Source organism: Kryptolebias marmoratus, linkage group LG21 (assembly GCF_001649575.2).
Source record: "Kryptolebias marmoratus isolate JLee-2015 linkage group LG21, ASM164957v2, whole genome shotgun sequence".
NCBI lineage: Eukaryota > Metazoa > Chordata > Actinopteri > Cyprinodontiformes > Rivulidae > Kryptolebias > Kryptolebias marmoratus.
Genome location: NC_051450.1, coordinates 17057826 through 17074074, shown reverse-complemented (window position 1 = coordinate 17074074; position 16249 = coordinate 17057826). Strand labels below are relative to the sequence as shown.

The window sequence follows — 16249 nt, the reverse complement described above, 5'->3', positions numbered from 1 at the left end:
ACTCGTATTCTGCCTCTCGGCGGCGGCGGCTGAGAAAAGTAGGGCAGCCTACGCTCTGAACATACAGCCTCTCCGCATGTTTATTAACCCAGTCACACGGACAAACGCATAGCACCATAACGCAGGTTCAGAAACATGGCGGACACTCCGGTTGTTCACTTCCAAATGAAACCGTCACAAAATTCTGACATCGCCAAATATTTGTTTTATGTTTAATCAATCAATACCAAATAGATCAGCTAAGTCCCTTATGCTGTCTTAAGATATAAAATATTTTAATGTCCTTTGTTTTTTTTAAGAATGACCCTATGCTAATACTCTGTACAAACACAATAAGTGTTTATAGTGATTTTTTCTACTTTAGATGAGTTTTGTCCACTTTGTCCTTTCTGCTGGACTCTATTGGAACAGCTTGTTCTCATTTTTTTTTTTGTAAGGGGTTGTTTACACACCATCCATGTTCCGTAGTAGTTTTTTTTTTTTTTTTTTTCTCAGACAACAGTGTAATCCATCCTGTGGCTGTCGCCCGTGTGCCAGTCGTGTGCTCTGACACGCTCATTTACAACAACCTTTGACTCGGTTCGCTGCCCCGCGCTTGGGTTTGAGCCACTGCCACGTGTCTTCACCAAATGTTTGCTTTTGTTACCAGATATCCACTTGTTAAAATTCCTGTCAGCCGAACGATCTCTTTAAACGCACGTGGGTTAATTTCAGAAGGAAATAATTAGTTTGACCTCGTCCATTTTGATGCTTTCTTGTGCAGCAGCTGTGAACTTGTTGAAATTGATCCCCCCCTGTTCTGGTTCTGATATGACGGTTTTGTGTTGTTTCGCTGTCTTGGTAACAGAAAAGGCTGCGGCGGCAAACGAGGAGGAGGTACAGAAGGCCGATGTCTCATCGACGGGCCAAAGTGTCATTGACAAAGATGCTTTGGGACCAATGATGCTAGAGGTGGGTGGAGTGCCTTTTTTATTTTTCTTAATTCGCGGCGGCGTGCATGTGTGTGTAAAGTGCGACGCTGACTGAAGCGCTCCGCTCTGAACACTCGGAAAGCTTAAACTCTCCTCTTCAAATCATGATTGATATATAATGAAGTGCGCCATCCACGGAGAACAATCCCAAATGTGCCAGCAGTGGTTCTGTGTGTGGAGGAAAGGCTGCCAGCGTCTTGTATCTGCCCCCTGATTGGCTGTAAATCACCAAGCAGAGCAAAGGCCTCGTTGTACCACGGAGGGCCACTGAAGTGCTTACATGTAATGGGAAAGAAAGCAACAGCCCTGCGAATGAATCAGTCCATTGAGCCTGTCCTCTCACCCATTTCCTCCCCCTCTCCACCCACCCTATTTTTCCCCTCCCTCCTACTTGTTCAGATCTCTTTCCCCTCCCCATCTTCCCTGCGTTCGCCTCTAGATCTGTCCTGTCATGGAATATTTATAGCACTCCTGGTCCGGCGTCACTGAATCGACATACTAACTCGCGGCTAAATATAGCCTAGCGCAGCCTGCGAGCTTTCCCATCTGTCAGCAGCCCCAAAACACAGCGATAGGCCATTCACACCCGCTCCTCTCTGGCCGTTTCCCTCGTCCGCGAGCCCCGGACTCATTACTGCCTGCTCGAAGGAGTACGGCTGTTTGGCAGGAAATGCGCCCCGTGACCCTCCTCCGAGGCCTGTCGCTGGCCAGTCTCATTCAAAACGCAAGAGAGACGATGACGGCTGTGAGGAAATGTTAGCGTGATATTGTTTTAACCTTCGGGAAGCAGTCTCGTTCTATTACACGATCGGCGTCACATATAGCTTGCATTCTTGGTCGATTGCTCCATATGGTGTGTTTTCACAACAGTGGGCCAGTTTAGTGTCAAAACATCTAGAGAGCAGCAACTAGACATGGAATAAATGTAAGGGTATGAGTCTTACCAAATATATCACAACAATTAATGCGCAGTGCTCCGTACAAAAGTAAATACCGTGTTGTAGCAACAACTCATCACCTGGTTATTTCAGCTGGAAGGTAATCAATATAGAGTCATATCAAGATGAATTAATTTGATACAATACAAAGAATACGAAATTGGGATATATCTGCTTTGCTCATCTCTCCAGTGTATATTTAGTGAGCGCGCTGTAAATGAAAGTATTGGCTAAGACCATTGTGCAATATTGTCTGGAGGAGGCTAAGAGTTGGCATCACGAAGTGTTTGTTCTGTCCAGTCCAGGCCCTTTCCTCACAGAGGATGGACTTGCACAACCATGTTGCGTTCTGGAACAGCCCCAGTTAATGTACTGATTGATGAGAGGCCTTTAAGACTGGGGGGGGGGGAACCTAATCTCGGATGAGGCGTGAGAGCGCTAAACGGGCGAAATTTAGTCCAGCGCTTGATTGCAAACATGTCTGACGGTGGGTCAGTAGTTACAAAACCAAATGTTGAGTGATGTAGGGCCTGCAGAACGTATCGAAAATACGTCAGTGTCGCAATATCAATCAAGCAGCATTGCAATCCTGATATCATAGGTTGTTTTAGTTCAAGTGCTGTACGGTCGCACTTTTCACGCCAGTAATCTATTCAGATTGAGTTTTGTGAGGATTGTAGTGGCTGAACAGGAAGAGAGAAGTTTATTGCAACATTTACCAGTAATATTACAATCATGTGTTTATAATTTCATTCAGCTCCTGCTGTAATTAACACCATAAGGTTCGACAAATTGACGTGGTCTCGGAGCAATCATTTTGTGCAGAGGTGAGGAGCAGACATCTTGAGGACAGTCTCTCCTGTTTTTTTGTTTTTTTTATCTTGACATCCAGCTTTCACGGCTTTGCGAGCACCAGTGTTCTCCTCTCAGGGCTCCGGCTGATTTGATGGCCTAATTGACACCATCTTGTGTGTAATGGCTGACCCGGGGCTGTGTTCTTTCAATTAAGTGCCGCTCCTCCTCCACATCCTCCAATCTCTGCTGGCACATGCCTTTATCCTGCTTTCTATCAGCTCTACGTTGATGCTGAGCCTTCCAGGAGTGGCACATGCACCCAGCACTCTGCTAGTGTACTAATTGTCTCCTTGTAATACGCCACGTATTACAGTTGCTCAAACCTTTGTCACTTTTTCATGAGTGCGTGCATATTCTCTGAAGATTACAGTCTTCTTTAAAGGAATGCATATCGAGTTTTAAATTGAGATCATCTTATGATGAGAAAGGACAGATTTAAACCTTGTAAATAATGTTCTTTAAGCTCCAGCAGCGAGCTATAATGAAACTATTTGAGAAGTGGCTTAATCCCTATGTGTAAATAAACTCGCCTGGTCTAAACTCTGTTTTCTCTCCGCAGGCTCTTGACGGTTTCTTCTTCGTGGTGAACATGGAGGGGAACATCGTGTTCGTGTCGGAGAACGTGACCCAGTACCTGCGCTACAACCAGGAGGAGCTGATGAACACCAGCGTGTACAGCGTGCTGCACGTCGGAGACCACGCAGAGTTCATCAAGAACCTGCTGCCTAAATCCCTCGGTTAGCCCGGAGCGTTGCTCTTTCTTCTTTTTTTTTTTTTTTTTATTCTACCTGCCTGTTTCTGGCTCTCTGTGCCACTTAAGCACGATCACACCATTTGTTCCTGCCTCCTCATGTAAATCCTCCATCTTTGCTTCACCTTTGTGCTTCCTTGGTTTGTTTTATTTGCAGGAATGTCGTACATAGTTAAGTCATTTTCTTTAAAATATTTTGGCTCAAATCGCTGCCACAGAGACAGACTGGGCAGTGATCATAAAACCTACAGGTTCTTCATTTTTTTCTCTTTTGCTGATGCTCAACGCAGACTTTTGCTCTCACTCTTCTCCTTGTTCTTTCTCCCTTTTCAGCTAATTAACTTCCTTTTTTTAGGCTTCTCTCCCCTGTCAGCAGCATCTTGCTCTTCCTATATTCTCATTTCGTGCCCTTCCTTCCCCTTCTCTTCACTTTTTTTTTGTGTGTGCTATTCTCTTTCTCTTCCACACACCCTCGTTCAGTTCTTTTTTTTTTTTTGTTGTTGTTCTCACTTTTCTGTCCTCTTGCCCACCCTTGAAAAATCACACTTCGTGCTACCATTACTCATCTCATGAAAACAAAAGATTTATGGGGGTTTTTTTAGATTGAATTTGCGTAATTTCTAGTTTCAGTTTTGCCAGTTCCCTGTCATTTTTACCTTTCCTGCTCACATCCATTTAACACCTTCTAGCTGTGATCTTTATCCCCACCAGGTGCTCGAAGTCGTCTCCTTCTCTGTTGTTGCTCTGGATTGGGGTCTGAGTATCTGAGTACCCAGCCATCTGGGCGGGAGCTGAGTACCCTGGAAATGATCACTGGACTGCGTCCCAGATACTGGGAGATTATCAATGCACTGAATGAGATCACCAACCAGATGGAGTGTGATGGGAGTTTGCTCAAATGAAATGAGTTTGACTGTACATGTCTCTTTATCTCGGTGTGTGTGTGTGTGTGGACGTGTGTTTCTCGCGCCTGGGTGAGTGTTGGAGAGGAGAGGAGAAGAAAGATTGGCAACGATGTTCTAGAGGACATGCATATGGAGAACTGGCTGTGATGCGTTTCTGTGGATAGATGGTTCAGGGTTCCAAACTGCTCATTATGACTGATCTCTACCCAGCAACAGCTCGCCTCTTTTTGCACTTCCTCTGCCTTCGTTCTCTCGCTCGCTCCGTCTCATTATGTCTTTCACTTGCAGCATGATAGCCTCTCTTGGCTCGCCCTCTGCAGACTGACATGTTTTTTTTTTGTTGTTTTTTTTAGCCACCGAAAATTTTCCAAAGAGGTCACATTTTAAACCTCCCTTCCCTCTTGCAGTGAACGGCGTCCCGTGGTCCAGCGAGGGTCCGAGGAGGAACAGCCACACGTTCAACTGCAGAATGCTGGTCAACCCGCATGGCGAGAACCAGGACGAGGCGCACGAGCACGAGCCCCAGCAGCAGAAATACGAGACCATGCAGTGTTTCGCTGTTTCAGAACCCAAGTCCATCAAGGAGGAAGGAGACGGTATGGAAGGGGTGGAGGGGGAAAGAGCTGGAGGATCAGTTGACACTAAAGTAGTGACTTTATAAAATAACCTTTAACATTAGTTCTCACATGTATAGAAACACTCTGAACTGCTCCTGTGCATTTAATTTTTTCACAGTTTTAACCATCATTCAGTGTTACACAAAAGTTTGATTCTTTAATTCTCCATATTTTATTTCCAAGGAGCTGAACTTTACTGTCATATGTAGAGCATCTTTATCAGTGGTTCTTCAGGCCTTATGAAGGTTTATTAGAAATTTAGCTGCAATTTCTATGTTAGTATTTCTCGTATTTTAGCACCATGACGGTGATCAGCTGAAGGATGATGGAGCTCTCAGGTCTTTACTTATTTATTTCCTTTATCTTAAATAACTGATATTTAAATCTACTATTGATAGTTTGTATTTATTTCTGACACTTCTTTTTCCTCCCAACTTGTCCAGTTTTCTAATTTTTTTTTAAAAGCACGAACTGCACAGTGGGCTGTTGTGGTCGATTACAAGGACTGGATAAAAAAAAATTCATGGAAAAAGCAGCCGAGGTTCAAATAAAAATGTTAAAAAAAAAACCTCCATAAACCCTGAAGAACCATTGATCAAGACCGGTTTAACAGATTATAAGAAACTCTGGCTCCTTGGAAGGAAATATCAAACCTGGAGCAGTAAACCTTTTCTACAGGATGAGATATTCTACATTTAGATTCAATTTAAACCAGTTGATACATTATAATTGGGTCATTTTGGGGATGAATTTGATATTTTGTTAAGTTACTATTAAAACCATTTGAACCCCCTAACAATCAAATTTAAACAATTTAAATAAATTGCGTTGTTTGTTGGAACTTAAGTTTCTTCTTGTTGTGATTTTCGTCGATTAATTTTATTTTCTTTCTGCTGTAAGTTAAGAACATTCCTGTTTTTTACCTGCATCTGTCAGACACTCTGTAGTTCTGTCCCTGGATCCGGTCCTTTATGTTCATATTAGTGTTTGCCAACAAACTAGGTTAACCCACAGAGCTTGGGCCACGCTGATAACAGGACATGAAATACAGATTGTTCCTTTTTGACTCGCAGTAACCGTGCAAACCTGACAAAACAAAACGGGTTTGCCTTTTTCAACGCAAGATCCTCCGCTAATCCTTTGTCTTGTCATCAGAAATTTGTGACTTCAGTTTCTGGAAGAGTCATAAAAATAATTTATTTTGAAAACAGTAGTTAAAAGGGGCCAGGCGACTACAGTCTGAACCCATCTGTGTTGTTTTCACTTTCCCTCTCTCTGAACACACACTGACGCATGAACACACAACAATGCTTGTACCCTCGGGGTGTTTCACGTGGTGCTTGATGACAATTGATGACAAAAAAAAAGCAGAAATGTTTGCACAAAACACTCCGTTTTTCAATTGTTGCCCATTCAGTCCTGGCTTTTCAAAGACGAATTGACCGAAATATCTCTTTAACACTGAAGTTAAAGTGTTGGCCATAAAAATACTTTTTGAAAATGGGAAAAATGTTATTCCTACACTTCTTTTATTCGCTGGCATTATCAGAGGGGAAATGCAACGTAGGAATCGACGGCTAATGTGCTAAATCTGCTATAAACTGTGTGCAAGTCGTGGGAAAAGTGACGCATGGACTGATTTTTAAAGCCCGGGGTTAAACATTGATGAGTTTAGAGAAGCTCCAACTTGACAGTGATTCTTCAGACAGTGTCGTGATTATATCCGATGACACCATTTCCATGGGAAGAAAAAAATGCCTACTTGGGATACGATGAAAAAAGAGCTTGACATTCCAGATTTTCTTTTTCGTAAAGTGATGATTATCTAAAGCGCTTCAGATATTTCCATTACACAAACGTGCCTTTATGGTTAAAGTGTAAGTCGGTGGTAAATGAAAGCGCCAAGTTGAGCCTGAGCTGGCCATTTCCTCTTTTTATTCACCAGCTGTTTGCCAACCAGCGCGACCAGGGCCAGAAGTGTGTGTGTGTGTATGTGTGTGTGTGACCCAGCAGCCAGGCACAATCGGTGGTTACAGCTGCAGGAATTTGTTCAGCCACGGTCAGAAACTCGAGGAGGAAGGAGAAAGGAAGTGAGGAAAAATTAATAATTTTAATGGTCAGACCACCCAAGGAGGGGTCCGTTGACAATTCAGGATAAGACGTGTGTGTGTTTGGTGCCAGAAACTCCTGGGATTGTGGATATTATTGGCGCGCGGAAGTAAGATGGCAGACTTTTTGGGGTCACCCAAGCCGTGGACTCGGCGATGCCATTTTTACACAAATTAGAGACGAACGTCATTACTGAGCAATGTCTTTAAAGTTGGGGGAGGGGGCGGGGTTGTCGCTGTGAAATGGCAATTTAGCCGAAACCAGACGCAGATACGCAGATTTGCACGCGTGCACACAGCTCCTCAAAGGTCACACTACATCATTTCTCTCGTCGTGAAAGGAGTGGAGCCCCGATCCCCGCGCTCATTAATAACTGTATTAATTATGCTGCCTGGGAATAACATGCATTTCATTATCGCTCCCTCCCTCTGCCTCTATCCTTCATGCCCCCCCACCCCTCATCTTTCCTGTCCTCTTTGTTACATCCTCTACCTCCACCCATCCTGTCCTCCTCTCTCTCTCCCCCCTCCAAGACTTTCAGTCGTGTCTGATCTGCGTGGCTCGGAGGGTGCCCACGAAGGAAAGGCCGGTGCTTCCCACTCATGAGAGCTTCACTACACGCCAGGACCTGCAAGGTACCAAAAAAAAAAAAAAAACAAACTCCATTCAAACGACTCGGAACTACAAATTAATACAGCAGAGACGGTGATTTTAATTTGCACCTTCCTCTAATATATTTCTTTTTTTACACATTTGGCTCTTGGAATAAAACTTTGCAGGGCGTTCAAAGAGTAATATAGTGACTCAGAAACCCCCAGCAGCATTTTATCCCAGATCCCATCCCATAAATCACCTCAACACCGAAGTTAGATATTTAAAATTTATTACATCCTTTATAAAGACCCCCAAGATTGAGCAAGTTAGTTGTTCCCACTTCTGTCTGCGCTCTGGGAGGTAAAGTACCCGTTTGATCGCCTCGATGCTCCCAGTTGTCTGCCTTTCACCTGCTCTTTGATGTACTAATGCCGTTTGTGTGGTATGCACACCCAGAACCACATCACACAAACGCACACTTATAGTTAGTCACTGACGTGGAGTCACTTCCTGTAGTCTTCCACGCAGACTGCCGTAGGTGTCTGTTAGTGCCACGTCGTTACAACTACAATCTTCAAGGCTAATGGTGTGTTATGTTGTTTTTTTATAATAGAATTTAGAACATTAATTGAGGGGAAAATGTTGAAATTTGTTGATGAATGAATTTTTAACCAAGCAGAAAAGGAGCTGAAATGAGCAAAATGTGGCTAAAAGCTAAAATTTGCTAAAAACTCAAAGAAGCAGAATGGTAGCTAAAAGCTACCAGTAGTAAAACAGTAGCTAAAAGGAGTTAAGGTAACAAAAATAGAGAATTATGCTGATTTGGACTTTGAGGAAGGAAGTTTTTGAAGGAATTGAAAAGAAATCTGTTTATTGCTATGGGTAAAATTGTCAATTAATTAAAAAATACAGAAGTTTCAAATACTTAGTCATGACACATCATTCTCAATCGAGCCAAAGGTTTTTGACAAATGAATGTTTACATTAGCACAAAGTATGCAGTATTAGTTTCAGTAGAAAGTCTAAACAGGAAAACAAGAGAGTGAATGCTGAATCAGCACTTTTGGTTGTCAGAGTGAGCGTTTCACGTCATGTACGGCTGGGAGAGATTCCTGTTCAAATGGCAGAGGGACACGTCTGTCCTTGTAGCTGTCACTCAGACAGGAGTGTGTCAGTCAGGAGCTCAGAAGTGTCCTTGTTCCTTTTTTTTTTTTTTAATTGCACCAAAGTGAGAGTCAAGTGTTACTCGGCTACAAGTGACCACCTGTGCGTCGACACAAGTGCACAGGATCCTGCCGCTGCCTATTTGGTGTCAAAACAGTGGCTTTATATAAGCTATACTTGCCTTTTTTCTGTTTCTGTCTGTTGTATGTATTGAAGCACTTGTTACAACTTATTCCAAATCAAATTCAGTAACTTCGATCATCATTTTTATCTTTAGGGAAGATAACGTCCTTGGATACTAGTCTGCTACGAGCGTCGATGAAGCCGGGCTGGGAGGATCTCGTTAGGCGTTGTATCCAGAGGTTCCACCTACAGAACGATGGAGAGATGTCTTTTGCCAAGAGACACCAGCAGGAAGGTAATGTAGTTCTGTTTAATGTTTGGATCTAGAGTTTCTCAGTCCTGGAACTTGTTTTTTATCTCCTGGACTGTTTGGTAATAATGACTTAATCCTCTCTAATTTGTGAGGATTTGGCTAATTAATGATGTAGTTTTAAGGTACTGCAGTGAAATAAAAGGCAACAATTACCAGAATGATCAGTGCATCAGCCCTAAAAGGTCCAGGTAATCGTAAAAGTACTGCCTTTCTACTGGAGTTATTTGTCTGAGGTTAGATATACGTTAAGTAAAGTAATTTACTGATATAAGAGTTTTTGTGTCTCCAGTGCTTCGCCACGGTCAGGCATTCAGTCCCATCTACCGGTTCTCCCTCTCTGATGGCACCATGGTTTCTGCCCACACCAAGAGCAAACTGGTGCGTTCAGCTGCCACCAACGAGCCCCAACTCTACATGTCCCTGCACATTCTTCAGAGGTACGTCTGACTGTTCACTAATCCACAGCTTAAACCTTCCTGCGTGTCCCGACACCTTCATGTGTTCTGTACGGCTGGGATAATGGCCGAATTCGTGCTTGTTCACATTTTTTTTAAGTACCAGTTAAAAGAAGAGTTGATGCATTAATCAAATGTGTTTTGTATTTGTTTGTCCAGGGAGCAGCCGGTCTGTGGAATGGGTCAGGATGTGGGTCCTGGAAATCAGGAGACGGGGATGACTCCCAAACCCATGAACTCCTCCACCCCCTCCATGACTCCACCCACCCCAGGGAGTGTGCCGGGTTCAGGACCTCAGGGCCTAGACACTACTATCAGCAGCAACAGCACGCCTTTCTCCCCACCGGGCCCAGCCGGTCCCAGAGAGCCGGCCGCCATGGGGGGCCATATGCAAGGCTACCGCTTTGGCTGTCCCCCGCCACACAACTACACCGGGGGCATGCAACTGCCACAGCAGGGCCCAAACTGGAGGATGAACAGCCCCTCTCGCGCCAGCCCCAGCCCGGCCGGGGGGCCCCATCCACCTCAGCAGAACTCTATGCTGTCGCCCAGGCACCGAGGTAGTCCTGGGGGGGCAGGCAGCCCCCGTGTAGCAGGAAGCCTGCACTCGCCCTCTCCGGTCTCGATGTGTGGAGGGGGGCCTGGAAGTGCAGGCAGTAGCAGCAGTAGCACTCATCCGAACAGCTACACTAGCAGTTCTCTGTCGGCTCTACAGGCCCTTAGCGAGTGCCACGGGGTAGGGCACGGGCCCCCGCATGCACACACGCTGAGCTCCCCAGACCAGAAGCTGGGTTCCCCAGTTGGGGTCACACCGGGGTCAGTAAACACTCACCTGATGCCAAAACTTGGAGGAAACGGTGGCGTTGCCGGCGGAGCGGGAGAGTTCGGAGCTCACCCGGAGGTGAATCAGGGACACACCCAGGTCCAAACCGACAGCGGCCAGGTGGAGCCCAAGGAGGAGAGGGAGGGGGCACTCGAGGACCACGACGCTCACAGCCGCATGCACGACAACAAGGGCCACACCAAGTTGCTGCAGCTGCTCACCACTAAGCCCGAACCTCTGGAGACGCCCCTGTCCCCCGGCGCGGGAGTGGAGGGGAAGGAGCAGGCCGCAGGGGTCCGAGGTGGCCATTTAGGAGCGAACACCCACGCCACATCCCTCAAAGAAAAACACAAAATCCTCCACCAGCTGCTTCAGAACAGTACGTCTCCTGTAGACCTGGCCAAGCTCACCGCTGAGGCTACAGGCAAAGAGCTTGGCCAGGACCAGTCACAGGGGGCTGGAAGCACGGCTTCTGGGACCGAACTCACGCCCAAGCAGGAGCCGCTGAGCCCCAAGAAGAAGGACAATGCACTGCTGCGCTATCTACTGGATAAGGACGACACTGTATTGAAGGACAAGGTCCCGAAGCGGGAGCCCGGGGAGGTGAAGTTCGAGGGGGAAAAACACCCGCAGGTGAAGGTGGAGAAGCAGGATGCAGAATACGACCGGATCGAGCAGGTCAGTGTTTGCAAACAAGACGAGTTTTACTTTTCTTTGTCCGTTTGGAGAAATGCTTGCTTATGTTGCTGCTCCACTTCGGCTTTAATCTAGATCAGATGATAGATGTCGGCTCCTTCGGCTGGATGTTGCCGTTTCATTCATGAACAGTTAGCCTAGAGGAGGGGAAAAAAAAACCAAAACATTATGGCGTTTGAATTTACAGTCCTGTCGTTTACTCCAAATTCGTTGAGCGTGTTTTATTAGTAAGGTATATAAACACATCTGGTCCTTTCAGCGCCTTTGTGTTGGCAGCACAGGCTGAGAGCGTCTAGCTGCCAGCTTCAAACAACTGTGACATTTGGAAGGAGCCCCTGTGGTTCTTCAGCCATTTGATCCCAGTCGCAGTTGGCCAGAGTCGTCAGGTTTGGCACCGGACTCGAGGCGGTCCTGTTGCTGAAAAGACGGAAACGGCTAAAAGGGAAGGGAGGGCAGAGTGTCGTCACTAAAACTCCAACAGGGCAGACCTGCCGATGCCCCGACGCATCTGCAGGCTCGGTGACACTCACGAGCTTTCATACAGGAAACTCGCTCGACTGAACAAATTCAAGACCTGAATCTGCAAATGCCATTATGTTACAACGGTGTAAAACCACAGAATTACATAGAATTACACAAATACCCCTCTGCTCGTTGCTCTGCTTTGCTCATCATCTGTGCAAGCTGGTTGAAAGTGAGCAACTCCCTGAAAGAAGTCACATTTTTTGCATCCCAAAAAAAAAAAAAATCAGTGCTTGGGTACACAATGGAAGCGAGGAAAATGTGATTTGTTGGATAATAAGGAGCTGTTGAGCTGAACAAAGAATGTGAGATGAGAAAGGTGTAGATACCCCCCAGGAGAGCCCGGCCTCGGCATGCAGAGTGAAAATGATGAGCCATATGCTCTTGCATGTCCTCTCCGCTGCCATGGAGATGGTGGAGAGAGGGAGTGCTGCGTTTGTGGAGCGTGCACGAACCGAAGGGGGGGGGGGAGGAAACGAAGGTTTAATCTGTGGCGTTACCGAATACACAAAGTAAGAAACAGAAACTGATTGATAGTGCCAATTGAATGCTTTAAATTTGAGCTTCATTCCAAGCTGCTGACTGAATCACTCGTTCCGTCAATCAGCGACGGCTCATTCTAGTTCCACAGATTTCATTATTGAGAAAAATGCCATTTGTTATACAAGCCGTGACTTCATTCGAGTCATCTCGTGTGTGTGTGTGAGTGTGCTTTTCTGTTCCTCATATGGTGATCTGCTGCTTGGCCATGTGTGAAAACTCACTGTACTAGTTAGAGAGAGTCATCCGCCTCTGTAATAACCTCACCCACTGTTTTCTCACTGCTTCTCCCGGCCTCCCCTCCCGCCTGGCTCCTCCTCGTGATTGTTTCACGGCTGAATTATTGATGGATGGGGGGGGCTAAACAAGAAATCAAATGGGTCTTCTGTTGACTGTACGGGCCCGGCTCAGGCTGGCGATTAGATCAACTCGCAGCCGTCGACGGAGCAATCGCCGCTCGTTTTCCACACTTCAAAAAAAAAAAACCCGCGGATGATGATCTCCGTTAATCAGCGTAATTCTTCTCCTTCGTTTAAGCATCTCATTCACTATCCCTTTGCCATCTGCCAGTCCTGACAAGTGTGCCGTCCAGTCTGCCAAAAGCCTGTATCTTCACTCTCCGTATGCTGGCTCACCAGAGCAGCCGCGGCGGTAGCATCCGGCTGTTTCACATTCCATCTCTGTCACACCTGCCAGAGAAGCTCTGCTGCCACACAGTCTGGGACTCTGAAGGGCGACACTTGGTTTTGGTCCTGTTTTTTGTGCATCTTTACACACCGGCTTACATCTCTGCAGCTCTTTGTTTCTAAATCTCTACATTTGATTGCAGCTCTGTATAAAAGCGGCGGCCTTGAGACGGAGGCTCGCCGGCTGACAGGGTCTTTGTGCCGCTCTCTCCTCGACACCGTTCGCTTCGTTTTTCCCCCAGACGTCGGACGTGGCGCGCAATTCCATCTCAAATCATAAATATTTCCTTAAGCAGCTGTCGTTACCAAGCTGTTGCTGTAAAGATAACATTGTTGTTGTTTCTATTTTCTTAATATTTGCCTGACAAAACAAACGAAGCACAGTTGGATAAATCACCGTTAGAAAAACAAAGTTTCCGGCAATCACACGGACGGCTCATTGCCTTCGCGTACACAGTCCCAGTGTTTCATTCTTTATTTATTTATTTATTTTTAAATTGGATGATAGATGAAGGCTCCGGTGACTCAGGCTGTGAGTAGAATGACAGAGGATTTATCAGCCTTCACGCTGATGTTTCATAAATTTATTGCACAGTTTGGCCACATTTGAGCAGCAGGTCAGTTCATCTGTGATTAAGAAGCATTCCTAAAATAACAGCAGTGATGCAAACAGAAGGTTACTATATAATTCTGTAGTAAACATGTACTTTAAGTGGCTGAAGAGCAACGCTCTCGTATGGGTGAGGTGACTTTTTATTTTCCTTACTTGACAAAGAGGCACTTCTGCTTTTTCTCATTCTGTTTCTTGGTTCCCTTTCCTGTCAAATGTCAAACACTTGATTTTTTTTTTTTTTTCTAAAACGGAATAAATAAAAACAAATCTCCTGCACCGAAGTCCGCGCCGACGTGTATCGGATCGTGTCAGTTTGGTTTGTGGGGGGAGTACGTGTTCCTCAGAGGGTCCGTCTGATGGCGTGAAGAGTCGGGACGTTGGCAGGGCGCCTTCGGAGTCAGACGGGCTTGAAATGTGGAACACATCAGCAGCTGACACTTCATTCCTGCAGGGCCAAGTGCTTAAAGTTACCTGAGTGTATCTCTGTGTCATCAGTTGTTTTATTCCTAGGCTTTCTGATAAAGGGAACATCATTTAGGTTTGTGTGTAAACCCAGCATGTTCTCCCTCAGCTGCTTTCTAATAAACGCTCCGACGCCATTGTCGAAACACGATCTACGGTTTGAAATTACCTGAGGCAAAGACAAACAGTTTTGTAGTTTTGCCTGAAAATTCAGGTTAAAGGACTGTGACACGCGAAGAGAAGCGGGGGCTGCGCCGCGCCACCGTGCCTTTAAAGAAGCCAGCTGAACGGACTGAGAAGAGCTGGACCCATTAGGAGGAAAAGCAGCTAGAAGTGGAGAAAATTGAAAGTGGGAGGGCAGCGAATCGGAGAAGAGGAGGAGGAAACTGAGCGTTCAGAGGCATTACATCATTCCTGACCTCATTAGGGCTTTTCTCTCTCCCACCTCCCCACCCCTCACTCCATTACTCTCCCCGGGTCTCCTACAGTCACTCTGCTTGTCGGCTCTCAGTATCAGCATTGTGTGGCTAATCATTTTAGACTGTTTGTTTTGTTTTTTTGTTTTGTTTTCTCTTGATGGGAACAAAGGTCTAAACGAGTAGGCATGCCTGCGGCTGCAGTCCTTGAGCCCTCCTGATAAATGCCGTATCAGGCCCTTTCGGCACCCTTCTTATCGCCCGCAGCGTTTTCATGCCCAGCGAGTAAATGTCATTGTCTGGAAGTGCAGCACCGAAGATGCTGGTGTGCCGTTCTGCTGCTGTACAGTTTGTCACGAACAGTAAATATCTGTCATTCCAGGTGCGCTGCTCTCTGGTGGCCACTTCCAGCCACTGCAACTTATTTACCTGAAGTCCCTCAGGCCTCTTTAGTAAACATTACGGCTACATATCAGCGATTGCTTCTTGTTTTACCTATTGTGTTCTTCAAGTAAAATTAAATTTAGTCAAGCTGTTGAAGTTGTTATCGTTTGTTGAGGAATAACTTTGTTAATTTGGTGTTTAGCTTTAAAACGCTGTAGTTATTACTGGCTGCTATGGGTTTTAATTATTTTTAATTCAAGAAAAATGTATTAATAGTTGGTTTTAGTCCTGTATTATATCCAGGGTCAGACCGTCCCAAACTTCTTGGACTAATTTGAGCTCAGGGTGAACAAATGTCTCGTACATTTTTCTGTCTGTGTCTTAAAGTCTCTAGTTTCAACAACCCTAAATGTTTTTTTGTTTTTTCCCCTCTCCTTTCGTCTGTCTGCCCTCTAGTCGTCGGAGCTGGACGACATCCTCAACGACCTGCAGGACACTCAGCCGCAGCTCTTATGCGAGCACCGGCCGGTCTCGTTGCCCAGTCCCATGGACAAGCAGAACATTATCAACAACATCCTGCAGATGTCCGAGGCCGGCCCGGCCATGGCGGCGCAGCAGCAACACAGAGGTCCCAACTAATACGTCCTGCAGTAACAGAAAATCAGAGCAGAACGCCGTGTTTCTCTTAGCCAGGCTCGCCACGTTAACTTGTTTGTTCTCGTTTCTAGACTTTGGGGGTGTCCGACAAGGACCGCCAAGCAGGGGTTTGCCTGTGAGGAGCGTCTCTCTGGACTTGAATGTGCAGCCTCCGTTACAGTACCCCATAAGGGCTTCGAGCCCGTACGCGCTCATGCAGCAGCAGCAGCAGCAGCAGCAGCAGCAGCAGGGAATGGGAAGTCATGGGATGATGCCCAACCAGGCCGGAATAGTCAATGCAGGTCGGTCTTCTCACTGCGTGGGTCTGAATGTTGCTGCCATTTTTTTCCTCACTGTGTGTTTATAGGAAAACCAATTAAGCTACAGTTCAAAAGAGCTCATTATCTAACAGTTTTAACTTACTCACACAAAGCAGATAAGTTTTTTTCTTTGTCTCTTTGTCTGGTTGTGTTGTGGCTGTTTCCAAATTGTGAGACTTCTTTCCCTCAGACTGTCTTTTACCCTTACATATCACATCATGACACAGTGACTCACTTCCTGTGTCAGGAAGCAGTCGCCCACACAGACGCAAAGTTTCTTTCACTGTCTCTCCTACATATCAATACTCCTTGAGCAACTTCCAGCACCCGCGTAGAACCCCCCCCCCCACCCCCCC

The 16249-nt window shown here is 45.9% G+C and overlaps 1 protein-coding gene across 5 annotated transcripts in view; it reads left to right on the top strand.

The window, feature by feature from the left end:
- ncoa2 (nuclear receptor coactivator 2) overlaps positions 1-16249 on the top strand; it is a 49685-nt gene that overhangs the window by 25747 nt on the left and 7689 nt on the right. For all 5 annotated transcript variants that reach the window (XM_025003822.2, XM_017406613.3, XM_017406612.3 and 2 more), the window contains exons 5-13: positions 848-951; positions 3324-3501; positions 4828-5016; positions 7680-7781; positions 9182-9322; positions 9630-9777; positions 9955-11296; positions 15394-15565; positions 15666-15875. In XM_025003822.2, the coding sequence (XP_024859590.1) occupies positions 848-951; positions 3324-3501; positions 4828-5016; positions 7680-7781; positions 9182-9322; positions 9630-9777; positions 9955-11296; positions 15394-15565; positions 15666-15875 (2586 nt within the window). The remainder of the gene's footprint in view (positions 1-847; positions 952-3323; positions 3502-4827; positions 5017-7679; positions 7782-9181; positions 9323-9629; positions 9778-9954; positions 11297-15393; positions 15566-15665; positions 15876-16249) is intronic.